Source organism: Peromyscus eremicus, chromosome 8b, assembly GCF_949786415.1.
Source record: "Peromyscus eremicus chromosome 8b, PerEre_H2_v1, whole genome shotgun sequence".
NCBI classification, from domain to species: Eukaryota; Metazoa; Chordata; class Mammalia; order Rodentia; family Cricetidae; genus Peromyscus; species Peromyscus eremicus.
In genome coordinates this window covers 41,493,672-41,511,063 of record NC_081424.1, presented here as the reverse complement: position 1 = coordinate 41,511,063, position 17,392 = coordinate 41,493,672, and the positions used below count along the sequence as shown (strand labels likewise).

Here is a 17,392-nt window from a genome sequence, read left to right as displayed (position 1 = left end):
TAGAGGGTTATCCCTGCAAAATGAGCCGCGAGGCTTGGGGAGTGGCAGTGGTTTCCGGCCATTAGCGCCACTAATCAAGGCCAGCTTTGCTCTTTATGGGAATCGACACAGCGATTGATGATACATGTTCTGTCCACTCAAGCCACCCTGCCTGGCTTCTCCAAGTCATGCTCAGACAAAAGTTCACCGTAATTATCTTTGATTGGGGTATTTCATTATTTTTCTGTATCGCTGGGGTAAAAGGCGCTATGAAGGTGCCCGTGTAAGGTCCAAAGATCTCCAAGTCTTTTTCATTATATCATGCTCCAATAAAGCAATTACTGTCAGCTCACAATTAACCTTGTTCCTGGAGGAAGCACCAATGTAAAACCTACAGATCCTGGATAGCCTATGTGGGTCTTTCCCTCTAATTTGTATTAGGAGAGAGAGTGGGGGAAGGGGGAGACAGAGACAGAGACAGAGACAGACAGAGAAAACACAGACCAAGAGAAGCTCTGGCCCTGAAACTCCTCCAGAACAGTCTGAGCAGACGTCATACAATTCACTGCCCTGTTTTTATGCTCTTTTTCTAAAACATGAAGCAAGAAAATATCGCTTTCCCAATAACCAACTGAAACACAGAAAGTGTGACACAGAGGAAGCCAGTAGGAAGCAGAAAGGACAACTCTAGAAGGTTGGTAGTCACCTTGGAAGCAGGGGGACAGAGCCAAGGACACCTCTGGGGACCCTAGTTCAAAGCCCAGCCTCTGTATCTCCCACCTTAGGAGGCTCAGGTCAGGCCAGTGCTCCCCTGCCATGGAGATAGCATTAGGATGTTTTGCTCAGTAAGGTTCTGTGTTAACCAAAATAGTAAAAGCTCTTGCTTCAAACACTAATCACTTGGCCTGTTAAGCATGCTTTCCGAGGCTCGAACTCAGGACCTTCAGATTATGAGACTGACATGCTCCCTACTGTGTTAAGAAGGCACTGAATTGAATCTGTTAAGCATCCTCAATGCAAACTCAAAGAAAAAAAGTACATTACCTTTTCCAAGAGTCTTCACTTGTTGACAGATGAGCTAAATCTAAGCTCTCTCGACTGTCACTGGGTCTCTTTACATTTTATGCCATGGGAATTTTCTCTGACGTGATTCATAGCAAGTTAGATCAATTTACCTTCTGAGACAAGATTTCACTATGCAGCCCAGGATGGCCCCAATCAATAATCCTCCTGCCTCAGCTTCCAGAGTACTCTGATTACAAGTCTGTGCCTAGGGGCTCATTGCTGCAAGAAGGGGAAAAAAAGCAAACCATGAGGGACATCTTAAGTGATAGGAACACAGCTACAGTGGGGTTCTAGACCCTTTGAAGTAGATGAGCAAAATGGAGAAAGTTATGGAGGGACAGAGGAATCTCTGAGGTTGCAGCAAATATGCAGGAACCCCAAGAAAAAAATTGGAGAAATAACCTTAGGAAAAGAAAGGTGAGAGTAAATGACAAGTTAAGTGTTTGGGTGAAGACTTATTTTGAGTTAAAATGCTTCTAGCATTCAATTTCTGTCATCTGCAAATATACTATGTAATAAAATTAGTGGAATCTAAAAAAAAATTAGTGGAATCTTAGAATAATCCATCTCTTAGGTGTTTTTTTTTTTTTAACTCAAAATGATTTTTTTGCCCTCCATTAGAGTGAGGAGTGTGGTGGGACCGGGGTGAGCAGACACAAAGTCAATGACAGTGTGTAGAAAGAGGAGAAAGCGTGGACATCATGTCAATTTTAGAGAATAGCAACAAAGACTTTTATCAACGTGGGGAGAGACAAGGAAAGGGGAAAAGGGGAGAGAACAAAGCATTGAGAGGAATTTTTAAATTTCAGGGACAAAAATGGAAGTGGGAAGTGACCCAGGAAGAAGACTGGGAGAACTGGAGACAGTGACATCTGGTATTGATACTGACAGAAGAGAGCCACATAACTGCTAACCGCACATCTCTGATCCATCACTGACTCTTCAGTGATTTGTTCTGTGCATCTGCAGAGCTTTGATCACTTCCGGTTCACCAGAAAGCACAGAAGGTACCAAGGCACAGGAGAAAAGACATGGCCTACCGACAGGAGCTTACCAACCTGGAAAGGGGGTCACTGGTGTGAGAACGTGCAATGTGTGATGTTGGTTAAATGCAGAAGATGAGAAGTGTGGTTCCTCTCCCTGCTAAACCAAGACAGAATTCCACACAGACTCCTGGATTTCAAGGCATGATTCTTTCGTGCAGAAAGTGCATGTCTTTACATTTTATGCCATGGGAATTTTCTCTGATGCAATTCATAGAAAGTCAGATGAATTTACCTTCTAAGATTTCACTATGCAGCCCAGGATGGCCCCAATCAATAATCCTCCTGCCTCAGCCTCCAGAGTACTCTGATTACAAGTCTGTGCTAGCAGAATGGCTAAGTACTTGAATTGTATAAAGAAAAATAATATATATACATATATATATGTATATATATAATGCAAAACATTTAAACAAGAGGATTTCAGCGGTCTGCTGGACAGCTTCCATCTGAAAACTCATGCATTTAGAATATCAAAAGAAAAGGATGAGGGAACGAGGTTTATGATTGGATTCTAAGGTTCTTTTGGCCCTTGTGTTATTCTCAAGAGTGCAGGGCTACGTCATCCACGAAATTATAATTCAACACACGGAAAATGGCAACTTGGTGCTAAGAACTTGGAGGTCTCTGCCAACACCGATTTGGCACATATGCAAAAGAGCCAAAGGCAGGCTTTAAAGAACTTTCTGACGCCTCTTGTGCTGAACTTGGACTCAGTCTGTGTCCTAGCCATGACCTTGGAGCTTCTGTTTGTTCCAGCCAGAATCAGGCAACAAACGGAAGGTCTCAAACTGTGTTGCATAAGGTACTTCTAACTTGCTCTCACAGTCTCAGATACACAAAAATTCCCTCATTCTTCCACCTACACACAAGTTATCAGTCTCACGGAGCCTATAAAGAAACATGGTTTGTGTGTAGACAATGGAAAATTAACAGCCTTGTGAAGGAAGCTGAGTTATGGAGGGAATGAAACTGAAAACAGAAAATCAATGGAGCCAGACAGACGCAAACATCGAGCAGCGTTATTTAAGTAATACCAGCTAATGGCGCAGTTGGGTGAGTGAAGTGTTAGCTAATGTTGATTTCCTCTTAAGTCCAAAGTGCTAGAACAGTTGACCCAATGGACAGACATTATTTTAAGTTTAGGCTACTCAAGAAAATGTTAAGGACTGAACCATGTGCTGTGTGTGTGTGTGTGTGTGTGTGTGTGTGTGTGTGTGTGTGCCCATGCATGTGGAGGCCAGAGGATCATCTCAGGTACTGTGCCTCAGAAGCCATACTCCTTGTTTTCTGAGACAAGGTCTCTCCCTGTTCTAGAATACACCAAGTAGGATATTCTGGCTGGCCAACAAGGCCCAGAGATCCCCATGTCTCTGCCTCCACAGCACTAAGATTACAAGTGCAAACCACCACACCCAGTTTTGTTTTGTTTTTTTGTTTTTTGTTTTTTTTTTTACACAGGTACTGGGGATTAAATGCAAGCCTCATGTGTGTGTGGCAAATATTTCACCACCTGGTATATCTCAGGTATATCATATGCTGAAGTCTCAATTCCCCCGGAATCTCAGGTGAGGTTACATGCAGCCACTGGAGAGTCTGATTGACATATGGTTCTCCTAATAAGAAGAGTGGATCAAAACCCAGACTGACAGAGAGGAAAGAAAATAAAACACTGTGTGAAGGCAGCCTTCTTGAAACCAAAGAGACAGGCGTCCAAAGAAACCAACTCCAGGATTCCTTGATCTCAGACATCCAGTCTCCAGCACCATGAGAGAATAAAAGTTTGATAGCACTGGCAGCATTAGAAAACAAACACAGGAACCTTGGGTCAACATGTAGCTCAGGGTGGGAGAGCCCATGAGGTCCTGGGTTCTATCCCTAGTACAGATGAAAGGGGGAACTCTTCTGTGAAAGGCTCTCATCTTCTTTTTCTTTTTTGTTTCTTTGAGACAGAGTTCCTCTGTGTAGTGTGTAGCACCTTAGCTGTCTTGGAACTCACTCTGTAGACCAGGCTGGTCTCAATCACAGAGATACACCTGCCTCTGCCTCCCAAATGCTAGGATTAAAGGTACGTGCTGCCGCCCGCCGCCGCCACCACCATCCAGCAATCCCCATTTTTTTTAACAAGTCTGAAGTGGGACCCACATTTGTTCTGTGCTAAGTACATCCTGCATCATACTCACAACCCCGACAGGAAAGGCCAGCACAGCCAGCGTCCAGTCCCGGAGAGAGATGAGCTTCCTCAGCTGTCGCTCTTGCTCCTGGTTCCCGCTGTCTCTGGTCAGGAGAGTGGAGAGGTCAGTCAGCACACAGATGCCGAAGAAGACAGCCTGGATGACCTGTGAGGAGACAACCACCCAACCTGGTCAGCAAGAGCTACGGAGACCCAAGTTCCGGAACACAAAGGTAGCTGTGTGTCTGCATTATGACATAGGAAGAGAATACGTCCGAAGCCTCATTACAAAGCTCACCCTGAGAATGAAAACCAGAGACTTTTGCTGTTGTTTTTTTTTGTTGTTGTTGTTAGTTTGTTTGTTTACAATTAATAAGTGAGAGGATTTGTCTTTAAAAACACTACTTCCGTCCCCTCTCCCCAAGGCTCAGGGAACATCACAGAACAAGGGGTGGAAGATTGTCAGAGCCAGAGATGAGGACAGAGCTGTTGTACTCATGAGCTCAGGGCAGCTCTACTCCTCTGCAAAACAGTTTCACAACATCAAGCCAGACCAAATGCCAGTGTAAATTAGGGAGGGGCTCACAAAGTCCCACCCATAGCTGAGGCACTTGAAGGCTGCTGGGGCAGGGAGTGTCAGTTTTCTTCAGGGGTGTCACCCCTAGTGTTTTAGCCTCGCCCCAGCAGATGGCCTCACACCCTCACACCTGTGCACACAAAGGTAGCAGTGAGGGGATGGATAGGGTGGTTTCAATGAGAAGAGCCCCACAGGCACATACGTTTGAATGCTTGGTCCGAAGGTGGTGGAACTTTTTGGGAAAGAGTAGGAAGTGTGGCCATGTTGGAGAAGGTATGGCAGTGGGGACGAGCTTTGAGGTGTCAAAAGCCCATACCATTCTTTTTGTTTTTTTTTTTGGTTTTTTTTTGTTTTTTTTTGTTTTGTTTTTTGGTTTTTTACTAGACAGGGTTTCTCTATGTAGCTTTGTGCCTTTCCTGGAACTTGCTTTGGAGACCAGGCTGGCCTCGAACTTACAGAGATCCGCCTGACTCTGCCTCCAGAGTGCTGGGATTAAAGGCGTGCGCCACCACCTCCCAGCAACCATTCTTTCCAGTGATCGATCAATCTCTGTGTCTCTCTCTGTCTCTCTCTGTCACTGTCTCTGTCTCTTTCTCTCTCTGTCTCTCTCTGTCTCTCTCTGTCTCTCTCTCTCTCTCTCTCTCTCTGTCTCTCTCTCTCTCTCTCTGATTTGTGTTTGTGGATCAGACGGAAGCTCTCAGGTACTACTCCAGCGCCATGCCCGCCTGCCTGCTGCCATGCTCCCCACCATGATGGTCATGGAATAACCCACTCAAACTGTAAGCAAGCCCTCACTTGAATGCTGCCTTCTATACGTTGCCTTCTTCATGGTATTTTGTCATGGCAATACAATAGTAACTAAGACAGTGAGTTATAAGAAGTTGGGAGAGGGCTGGAGAGGAGCTGAAGGTGGCATTTGGGTAGATATAATCAAAACATATGAATAAAATTCTCAGGAATAGTTTTTTAAATTATGCTCCCTTAAAAGACCTGTCATTAATCTGCTAAAACAGGGAATTTAAATGATACAAAATGAAAAAAAATAACAAAAAAAATGACAAAATGAATGCCACTACTTCCATTTTCATCCTTCTTGGGACAATGAAGATGTACAGACACACACACACACACAGACTCAACACAAAGAATATTAATTATCAAAATGGCATATTCATTATTTTAAAGTTCACACCTGTAGTCTGTTTCTACTCACTAGTGAGGCCTAGCAAATGCCTAAGAAGAGTATGCAAGAGGACACAGTCTAAACAGCGAGCTAAATGTGGAGAGACCATCTGTGTGTGTGAATCCCTTAGATTTAGGCAGTTTCTGCCACAGCAGTGATAGAAATCTGGTCATCAAGAAATCAATTGAGCATGAAAATTCACTCTTGTGTGGCGCAACTTTCCATTATGAAGACCGGATGGCTCTTGGGTTTCTAGTAGTAATGAAATCCAATCTTTCCAGAGTAGAGATGCTGCGACCATTGTCTCCATACAGTTACCAGTACTACAAATCAATTACAATTGAAATTATTCGCAACAGTCATACTTTCCCTGGACCAAGGCATGGTGAGAACTCTTAAATAGTACAAACCAATAATTTGTCAACTTCCTGAAGTAGGGCCAAAGTTGTGGAGGCGGAGTGCTGGGCAGCATACCAGGGCACAGCTAAACGAAATTACAGAAAGGACAGAAAATACACTCCCTGGGGTCAGATCTTACTTTCTTAACACCAAAGAAAAGACAGATTCAGAAATTTCCCGACTGCTTCAAGTAGAAATAATTTACTGTTGACTTATTTTTAAAGAGTACAATTCTCCTTACTTTACAGAATACAACGAATACTTTAAAAAGAAAAGGGCATTTCCACATCGGCAGTGGGAAGAGTCTGTGGAAGCTTTGTGCATGGTTCCTCACTTGGGCACAAAGTAACATCTGGTTCCAGCTGTGAGCTCACCCTGTGGCACACACAGTGTCAGTAGCATAGGTTTGGGGGACCTCCTCCAAACCCTGCTATTACTAGTCAGCCGAAGCCATAGTCATGCTCCAGTTCTCCTCATAATTTAAATTGGTTTTAGCTTCCATGGCTTAGACTCTATTGTCATTTTATAAATAGCCAGGGTGGGAGAGACTGAGACTGTCCCAAGTGAGAACAACACAGAAATGGGTAACAAATGGCACCAGGTTCTAATAATCAGAGATAAATGACTCAGAGAACAATCCCATACTAAGGAAATTCCTCAAGTCATAGCGTCAGGTTTAAGACGTTTGAACCTCTCTGGCAACCCTCATGAGTGAGCCATCAGTGACCACACCAGGGAATGATATGCTCCACGACTATTAGTCAGCATCTAGCATCCTGTGTGACCAGTACCTAAGAGAATTCAATACAGCCACAATGAGATAGCATTTCTCATCAAAATAGTGATACGAAGAAGTGTGTCTCAACCAGAAAGTTTCGAGTGGGAACACGGCTTGGAAAAACCCTGTAAGGAACACCTAGTTGTGTAGAGATTCCTATGCACTCTTGTCCTGGTGACTGGACTAGGAAAGGTATGCCCTAAAGCAGTGGTTCTCACTCTCACAAAATTGATACTGCTGAAGAACATGAGGCCAGGCAAAGGATTTTTACGTAAACAGATGTCTTGTTGACTTGGGGAAAGCATGCTGTTGTGGAATTATAAAAGGAAAGGAGAGAGACATGGAAAATGTAAAAGAAAACGGAAAAGCAGAAACTCATTCTAGGAGAGGAGAAAATGGAAAGAATTACTACAAACAGATGTGCAATAAATAGTGTGTGGTAGCTGGTATCATAACGGACATACAATAAATAGTGTGTGGTGGCTGGTGTCACAACGGATGTACAGTAAATACCGTGTGGTAGCTGGTGTCACAACGGATGTACAGTAAATAGCATGTGGTAGCTGGTATCACAACAGACGTACAATAAATAGTGTATGGTAGCTGGTATCCCAACGGATATACAATATATAGTGTGTGGTAGCTGGTATCCCAATAGACGTGCAATATATAGTATGTGGTAGCTGGCATCACAACGTGACAGAGCTAGAAAACCTAGGAGACAAGTCTCTGTGCATGCCTGTGAGGGAGTTCCTAGATTAGGTTCATTGAGGTTGGAGACCCACCCTAAATGTGGATGTCACCATACCATCAGCTGGGGGCCTGGACTGAACAAAGTAGAGAGAATGAGCTGGCACCAGCGTCCCCCCTCCCCCACCTCTCTCCCCTTGTCTTTGGCTGCAAAAGTCAACCCTTCTTTTTTTAAACTGCCTCGGTCAGATATTTTTTCTCAAGGATGAAAAGAGTAACTAATACATATTCTAAACTACAATTTCCAGATAGTGTACCCTCACGTTAAGCCATGAGTCACGTAACACAACTGTCCCCTCACAAGTACTTGGTGGCTTCCCTGCGCCTCTCAGCAGTCTTCTCAGTTGCTTCTCTCCAGCTTGTATACAGTGACCTCAACCTCCCCAGAACTGCTATGAGCACCTCCCCAAGTGAGAACTCAGAGTGAGGAGAGGGAGGTTTCCTGATGTCTAAGCTTAAGGAGGACGAGGAGGAGGAACTGGGCGGCGGTGGGGAGGCGGGGGGGGGGGGTGTTACTGTTTCTTTAACACACAGGCTAGGGATGTACGTCGATGGTAACACACTTGCCTGGCTTGTACAAGGTCACGGGATCAGCACCCAGCACTGCTAAAGACAAGGAAAAGTCTGTCTTTAGCTCTCATTATCAAATAATACTTGGTAAAACTTATAAAAAACTCAACCATTCCTTCATGAATGGATTGACTTCTGGTTAATGGCTTAAAGAAACAGTTTGCCAATACTGAGCCACTACTTTAGATCTCTATCACATTTACTAGAGTTTGAGTCCCACAGACAGTTACCAGATCCCACTGGAGACATCTCATCTGTGTTCTTCCCACGCCCAGAGTACCACTCTGTCCACTTAAAACTCACTACACTGCTTACAATGTAAGGTTACACGGAGACGCACAAGAAAGTGTTAAGCAGGGTTACCTTGAAGAATCATTTGGCCCCAGCCATTCCGCAGAGCTGGCATTTCCAACCCTCAGCTCAGCATGACATGGATGTACACCATCTGCCCGTGAGTTCTTAGCAGGCTGGTTGCTCTTATTATTTCTCACCCCCATGGAAACGGAGTGGCCCAATGCACTCTATCACTCCAAGAAATATAGAGATTGATCAGAAAAGCGAAACCATCTCAGGATATTCTGGAGTCATTCGGTGTTTGCTCTTCTAGAATGATCTCTACAGTTCCATTCCTTCCGTCTCATTTCTCCACCTCCTCTTCCTACACAGAAATCATAGCTTATTTACTGATCCACTTTTGAATGAGGGTTTGTTTCCTTGAGCATAAAAACGTGCCTACATTTCTTTCGTATTTTCACACACAATCAATTTTAAATAAAAATCTAGTACCATTTTCTTTGTCTCCAGAATGCAGTAAATACTTGTGATAGTCTATACAATGGGGGAAATTCTCTACACTCTTAGCATGTATTTCTGAACAGATATGATCAGGGTTTTTTTTTGTCCAGAATATATTTTATTTTACTCCAATATACCATCTTCAGTTTCTTAAAGAAAACAAAATTGCTTCAAACTACAGTTTATATATTGTTATTACCTGGTTCCTAATTTGAACATTTCTACTGAACTGAACTCAAGCAAGACACACAAAACTGCACCAAAGTAGAAGCAGTAGCACATGAAGTAAGAAGTGCAATCATTATTTACAGAATTTTAAAAGAACAGATGTCTTGACTTGTAGGTTTCTGGGTTGCCATCTACAGTGATGCCGTGCTAAAGGATGGGGCAGAGGATGCCGCGTTCGTTGGTCTTGAAGACCCTGCTCTTCTCATGTTAGCTTTGGCCATAGTAGACAGAAAGAACATGGAAAGGAGGGGACTCAGAGGAGAAGCAACAGGAACCGGAGCGACACAGGTCACGGAATGAAGAACTGGGGAGAGAACAGATGGGAAGGAGGCAACCAGATTATTGTGTCATAAAGAAAGGCCTGGAGGAGTCTCCGTGTGAGGACAAGAGCATTAATTAAGGAGGAAATGGTGGGGAAGTAATGAAAAAAACCTACCTGGCCTCGTCCAATTAGAGAATACAAGGGCATCACCTGGCATTGGATGAATCTATCCGTAACCCAGAGAACAGAAGAGTAGGCAGGTAGACTACATATAGGTTGTTTATTTCTGTAGTCTAAATATATATGTCACACACACACAGACACACACACACACAATGCTTTATGTATCTGAAATTTTATCACAAATCACAGAGATTTCTCCTTCACAGAAAAAGTAAATAAAAAGTTTGGAAAAATGGTGTAGACTCGGGCCCTTTCTGTATTTTACCTCTAGCCATTTAAGGGCTTGTAGTACAGGAATGGTTATTTTGTTTTCAGTTCATAAAACTGGTAATGAAGGTCTTACTGGAAATCAGCCTATATAGTATCTTGTGGGGGGAGGGGGGTGGATTTACTGAAGGAGTTAAGCAACATGTGGGAATGACACAAGAGCCATCACCCAGAGGGGCTGTAACACATGCTCTTTGGGGAAAGCCCTCATTCCACATCTATCTGACTCTTCAGTAATACATGAGGTCTTCTGTCACAGGATCAAGAAGAGAAGGTCAGAGGTGAAGCAGCGTCGTGAGGTGAGCGACTCAGTGCAGAGTCAGACCAGACAATTCTGCAGGGTCTTCCTCTGCATTTGTTTCAGTGTCTTCCTCACTGGAAATAGCTGAGCATCTTGTAACCATTGGACAGTCACAGGAGTGGGTCATCAGTTACTTGGAGCCCGTGACCAGTGACATGTGTAAATGCTACTCTGCAAAGAAATCAATGCGTTTAAAAGTCCATGTGCTCTCTGCCTCCCTTCTTCCAGTGAGACTATGCCCATCAGTCACACACCAGCTGGTGAATTATCCTCCCTGACCCTGGGAGGTTAGCTTGACCGAGCCAGCATGGGCCCATCACACTAATGGCTGGGCCTCTTGCTTTCTAAAACGGCCATTGAAGTGATGTGCTTGAAGCCCAGTCATTTTCCAGAAGCTCCCACCACAGCATTTCTGAGATGGACTAACTGTCCCATCAAGCTCGAGGTTTGCAGGCTGTGATTTAGAATCTGGTCCATGGACATAGACATTTCCCTCATACCACTCTATCTCATTACTGTAAATCGATGAAACAAGCCGTAAGTCACCACTGGCAAGCGGTCCATTTAGATATAATGAAAGAATGATAGGCCTTTCAGTCCGAAATAATGTCATATAATAAGAAGCTTGGGAAGGGAATGCTTGGTGGGGAAATAAGTGACCATGTTTAAGTACCAGGTGAACAGTCATCTAAAGAAGGTAAGCGGATATGCTTCACAAAGGCAAGGGCACATCATGCCATGTTTCATCAAAACTCAGTAAGAGGGCAGCAGGAAACCTTCCAATGACTCCGTTTTCTGCAGCAAATAATGACAGAAAGCCCCAACCTGCCAGTGTTCTGATACATCCGCCCGGCTAGTGGGAGGGTCCTGCTCTGATATTCTGAATGGCTCAAAAAATATAGAAGCTTATAGATTTCATATAAACTGTTAATGTTAGCATGGATCCTTCTTGAGCACTGAATTAAAACCACTATTGATTGCTTAAACAAGTATTTATTGATTGACCACTAGGTGCAAACACTAAATAAACTATGAATACAGAAATGCGGGCTGTTAAATGATTGCACATTTTGCTGAGAATACGCCCAGACAGGCATAACCTCCACTTAGCAGTATCCGTATTTGCGAAAGATATGATATTTAGGTTTAAGCCCAATAATGGTGGGGAATTATGAGGGAAAGGGATGATGCATTGTGTGTGTATGTGTGTGGGGGGGTGTTTGTAAATGTGAATTAAATATTCTAATACTGTAAAATGCACTTCCTCCAAGTTTTTACTCGCCGTGACAATGTATCTCACAGGTGGCTTCAGTGCCAAATGACATCATTAAAGGGCTGAAACCTAAATCAGAGAGGCTCTTGACCTGAGTCAGGATCAGATGTGACCTTGACTGATAGATGACATAAAATCAGATAACTACCCAGAACCCAAGAGGGATCTATATATGGTAAAAGAAAGTGCAGTGAAATTGTATTAATGAAGCCAATTAAATAACAACTCCCTAAGCCGGGCACAGTGGCACACACCTTGAATCCCAGCACTGAGAAAGCAGAGGCAGGCAGATCTCTGAGTTCAAGGCCAGCCTGGTCTACAGAGCAAGTTCCAGAGCGAGTTCCAGGACAGCCAGGGCTACACAAAGAAATCCCATTTCAAAAACACAAAAAGGAAAAAAGTCTTAAAAAATATAAAAATAAGAACCCCTAACCTTAGAAATTTCTCTTTTAAATATTTTAAAGCTATTGACATGGGTCCTTCCAACATTGAGGTCTACAGAGTAATTTTGTTTATACAAGTATAGATGAATTACTGGGAGAGAACTGGATGACTAGAATAATTCGATGAAGGCCATCCTGCCTCTAAATGCTGACCTATATCATGGGAAATAGGACCTATTCTAGGCAAAAGTTTTAGGGTAAGTTTTATGAGTTTTCACCCCTTCTCAGACAATATCTGCTACTATTAGCTCAAATTGGTGACTGTCGCACTACACTGACTTTCAAATAGAATACTTTGGAGTTTGCTAGTGCATACACTAAAAGCACACACATAGTTGAACCATTCCTTCAAGTTTTCTTTTTCTTGGCTTATTTATAACTACACAATATTTGCCTTTAGGTTAAGAGTAGTGATGTGGTCCCAGGGTTCTTTTAGTTCAGGAAAGTGTGAGACTGATATTACAAAAATCCCATCACCATCTAAGTTAAGTGGCAGTATGGATCCTAAATATATTGAAAGTCCCTAAAACACTTTATAATTCCACAATGACAGAAAAAGAGCACCAAGGGTTCTGGTTTGTATGTGGAATGCAAATGGGTATTTATTTTTGTGCTATCCCTTGGGAAACCAAGCGCACTTTAGTTTGGGGTGCACATCCCCATGAACAATCTTCTACATATCTCATGCAACAAAGAGTAGAAAATGACATGGGACATGAGAATTATAGGCATGCCTCTGTCCTTTACCATGACCTGTTTTTTATAGGAAAAAATAAGTCTCTTATTTATATAGGAAACTAATAAATACATCCACTCACCAATTTAGGTAAAAATGTAAACACATCTACTAACTTAACAAAGTTATCATTTTTAAATTATTTTGAGGAGTACGATTGAATATCAGCTCAGGAATACAGATCCAACAAGCTCTGGAAAGAGTAAAGGAATCACACTCAATCCATAAGCCAGTTCGTGTCTTCCCCTCCATACCAGGATGCAGTCTCAGGCTACCTTGAAATTTTTACTACTGGATCAAGTGTAATGAAATCATCATTAGGATTGCTATTTTATATGTGTCTGAGTCTTGAAGGTTATATGAGGGTAAGATTCTGTTTTAGTTCAATACTGTATCTTTGGGGGATTAGTGCAACATCTGGAACACAGTGCTAGTACACATTACCTCATTATGGAATTAAAAACAGTGGTATAGACAGCATAGTACAGTGGGAAGGGGCCTGACTTGGACTGACAACCCAGTAGTCAGGACATGCTGAGGACCCTACAAAGAAGGAGACAGAGAGCCATGTCTCTACTGAGCTACACATTGAGTTTTCTTTTTTTCCAGTAATGTTCAGTGCCCTCATTTTAGGGCCATCGATGGAGACTGCTGGATTTAATGGTTTGCAAGGCATGCCTAATAAGTCACCGGGGTCTAAGGGTTTCAAATGAGTAATTAGAGATAGATTGGGTAGCTTAGAAGGGTCATAGAAAAACACGAAAAAGATGAAAAGCAGAAGGAGAGTGGAGCGGTGGGTGTGAACATCTAGATGGGAGCCTGTGGTCCCACAATAAAAGTCAGGCTACTGTCACTAAAAGACCCAGGTGTGGCCGGCAAAATAAATAAGTAGATAGATAGATAGATAGATAGATAGATAACATTGGAATCAAAATTTAAAAAAAAAAAAAGTTTCAACTCAGCCACACAGAAGCTGAGGCAAAAGTATGGAGAGTATTAGGCCTGTCTTGGCTAGGAGGTATTGGGTTCTAGGCCAGCCTTGGTAACTTAGTGAGACCAGCTCAAAATAAAAATCTTTCCAAAGGCTGAGGATATAATCCAGTGACAGAGTGCTCGCCTAGCATAAGCAAAGCCTTCGGTTCAATCCTCATTATTAGGGAAAGAAAATTTAAAGAAGACCATAGATTTTAAAATTCTATTAACTTAGTATAAAACTGTCAGATGTTTATAAAAGAATGACTATTAACTGATTGCTTTGATGAAAGTAATATCTTCTGTTTTTGTCATGCTTGTTTTCACGAACATACAATGTATATGTTTAAATACTAAAAGGAAACACTCAATAGTCAAACCTGTACATGAATAGCAATAATAAAATGCTGAATATATCCTAAGAAGAATCCGGTAGGTCACATTGCGATTGCTGTAGATGAAAGAAAGAAATGAATCCAAAATCCTCTGAAGAAGTTCTGCCAGGCAGTAACACACGAGACAGTTCTTCCTCTAAGAGCAGCATTTATCTGGAAATTTCTAAGAGGGAATACTTCAAGACCCACGCATCAAGAAATAAAACACAATTTTAAAATTTAAATTCGGTAGGAAATAATGGTAAGAGTTCTAAGATCTCAGAAAACAAAATGTGTTGTTGACTTGTAAGTTGCATCAACTTGGACAGCTAGCAATAATTTCTTCACTAGAAAAACAAACGATGTTTGTTAAAGAAAAGAAGTCGGAAAATAAATTAAAAATTTTGCAGAACTGACACCAAGATTTATGCTACATGTTAAAGAATGCTGGAGGAAAGAGTGGGTTGCTAGAATAATTGGTCTACTCTACTAAACTCTACCTCAGCTTGGCATGTTTTTTTGGATTTTTTTTTTGTCCATATAGTACTTACCTTTTTAAACCCAGCTCCATTATCTCATTGATAAAACATGACTAAAGTTACCAGGTATGGAGGATTTATACCCCATACTTTCCACCCCTGAGTTTATGAATGTATGTCAGCAGATGGCTTTTTTGTTTGTTGGTTTTTTGTTTTATGTCTGTCTGTCCTAGGAGACTCAGAGCATCCTGAGGAGGATAGTTCTGTGCTATGCATCTTTATGTTTTGATGTCCAGTATACCTGACTAGATGCCTCACTGCCTTTAAGAAAGTAATCTTCCCTTCCAAACTTCCACTTTGTCTTCTGGGAAACAGCTTGCAACATTCACTGTGTGAATGTCCCATGAAGATACGGGCTTTCTCACTCAGAAACCCCTGGAACCCAGGCTCCCATTTAATGCTGACTTGACTCCGCATTTGAGTCATTTCAACACATACTGAAATGACTTGAATCATTTCAACACATACCGCATGACAAGTCAGAATGGAGCAAATAGTCTACTATCTTCACCCTCAAAACAACAGTAGCCAAACCAACCAATACAATGAACAAAATTCAAAACAATTTCTGCTTCAAAAACTGAACCTTTTTCCTCATATGCATATGTGGTCAATTTGACATGAATTTTAGGGACTCTGCAAAATACTCAAGTTCATTCATGGTCTACTACCATAGAGAGCCATGCAAAAAGACTGGAATTCCTTGGTATAGATGAACCAGGTCTCTCTCTATAATTCTGATCTACAGAAGGTTCTGTCCACTATCCCCTAACTGTGTATAATACATGTAACAGCCTAGAACAGCTCTCAATCAAATAGGGTACCAATCTGGGATGGAGATAGAGGGAACCAGTTGTAAGGGTCCCACATCACAGAATTATTTTATGGACTACATCATATTTGAGAGGAAACCAGATTGAAAACATACAAGATAAACTATGCTTTCCAATTATACTTTCAGACAAAGTCAGAGTATTTTGACACTAAACACGGGAGTTTGTCAGAAAGCCTGCGAGCACACAGGACAAAATGTTTACTCTTTCAAATCTCAACTAAGTACCCTGAAAATGCACTTTTGAGCTACTCTCTTCCACTAACCACATGGCATTTATCTACAGACAGAGCTGCTGTTTGTTAAAACTTAATTCCCATGCAGTTCTCTGCATCTGAAGAGCCAATGAATGTTCTCTGGAGATGAGCTGGCGAAGCTGACTAAACAGTTGCCAGGGCTATTCCTGGAGACGATCTCCACTCTAAGGATTATTCGCCATGCATCGTTTCACTGGGGATGCCGGCACACACTTCAGTAGAACTCATTTGACCCAGAAGGCGCTCCTCCTACCACGTCTTTAAAACACCTGTCATACAGAACTCATCAAATTGCACAATAATTACCTGCTGGAGCTTCTGTTTCGTTTTCCACACTGTGAGAGTCTCATGGGCTGAGACAAAGCCATCCATCTTAGCATCCACAGAGTCTGACATGGTCCCTATTTATAAAAAAAATCACCCTATAGGAGGATACAGACGTAATAAACATGTTCCTTGCTTTCTATGAGGTCACAGTGTGATCCATGTATATAATGCACTACAATATAACCCATAGTAGTAGGGGTGATGGAGGAGAAAACGTTTCCCCTACAGTATGTCCTATCTAAGCTGAGACTTGAAGAATGACAGAAGGAGAATGAGGGATAAGGACCTGCCTATTCTGGGCAAAAGCAAATCAGAAACAAAGAGAGGCAGGGTAAAACACGGACCTGCAATCAGAAGGAGGCCAAGCCAACAGATGAGCTTAGAGGCACCAGGAGGGGGTATCAATAGGTTTTTAAAGCCATATTCAAGGTCCTTGTGCCAAAGGAAGAAGTGATTTACTGCTGAGTCTAAAGAGGGAAGTAGCACATTGGAGAAACCCTGGAGAGCTGATCCTAGGTTGGAGGGTGACAATATTGAAGGCAGACAGACTATTTAGGAAGTAGTTGAGGCAAGCCAGGTGTGAGGTTATGTGGGAAGAGAGAAAGGGAGATGGATACAGAGAACAGAATCCAGGTTGCAGAGATGTTAAGGATACTGAGGGAACTCCTACAGCCTGATGTGTTCATGGACATGGGAAACAAATGGACAAAGGAGAACCAAAGACCACTTCCAGGTTGTGGGCTCTAAGGGTGAATCCTGATTGGACGACAAGTGCCTGGATTATCGAAGCACACCTGTGGACAGGTGTTTAAGGATTAAAAAAAGGCTTGGGAAGGCCTGCCTTAAATGTGAGCTGCGCCATCCCACAGGCTGGGGGCCCAGATGACAAACAGGGAAAAGAGCAGAAAAGCATGTGCCCATACTCCCCACTCCCTGCCCTTGTTCCTGACTCTCAAGAACGGAAAAAGGGCTGCACTGCTCTCTTCCATCATGAGGAGCCGACACCTCAAACATCATGAGCAAGCTAAATCATCTCTGCCTTTCAGTTATTTCTCCCTGGTATTTGTCACAGAGGCAGACAACTGA

At 42.5% G+C, this 17,392-nt stretch overlaps 1 protein-coding gene across 2 annotated transcripts in view; it reads right to left on the bottom strand.

Moving 5' to 3' along the window:
- Aig1 (androgen induced 1) overlaps positions 1 to 17,392 on the bottom strand; it is a 222,219-nt gene that overhangs the window by 177,769 nt on the left and 27,058 nt on the right. The window contains exons 2-3 of one of the 2 annotated variants that reach the window (XM_059272718.1): positions 4,271 to 4,426; positions 900 to 1,263 (exon numbers count right to left, since the gene is read on the bottom strand). In XM_059272718.1, coding sequence (XP_059128701.1) covers positions 1,258 to 1,263; positions 4,271 to 4,426 — 162 coding nt within the window. In that variant the 3' untranslated portion in view covers positions 900 to 1,257. Of the gene's footprint in view, positions 1 to 899; positions 1,264 to 4,270; positions 4,427 to 17,392 lie in introns of those variants that run through there. The other variant, XM_059272719.1, reaches the window with a different exon arrangement.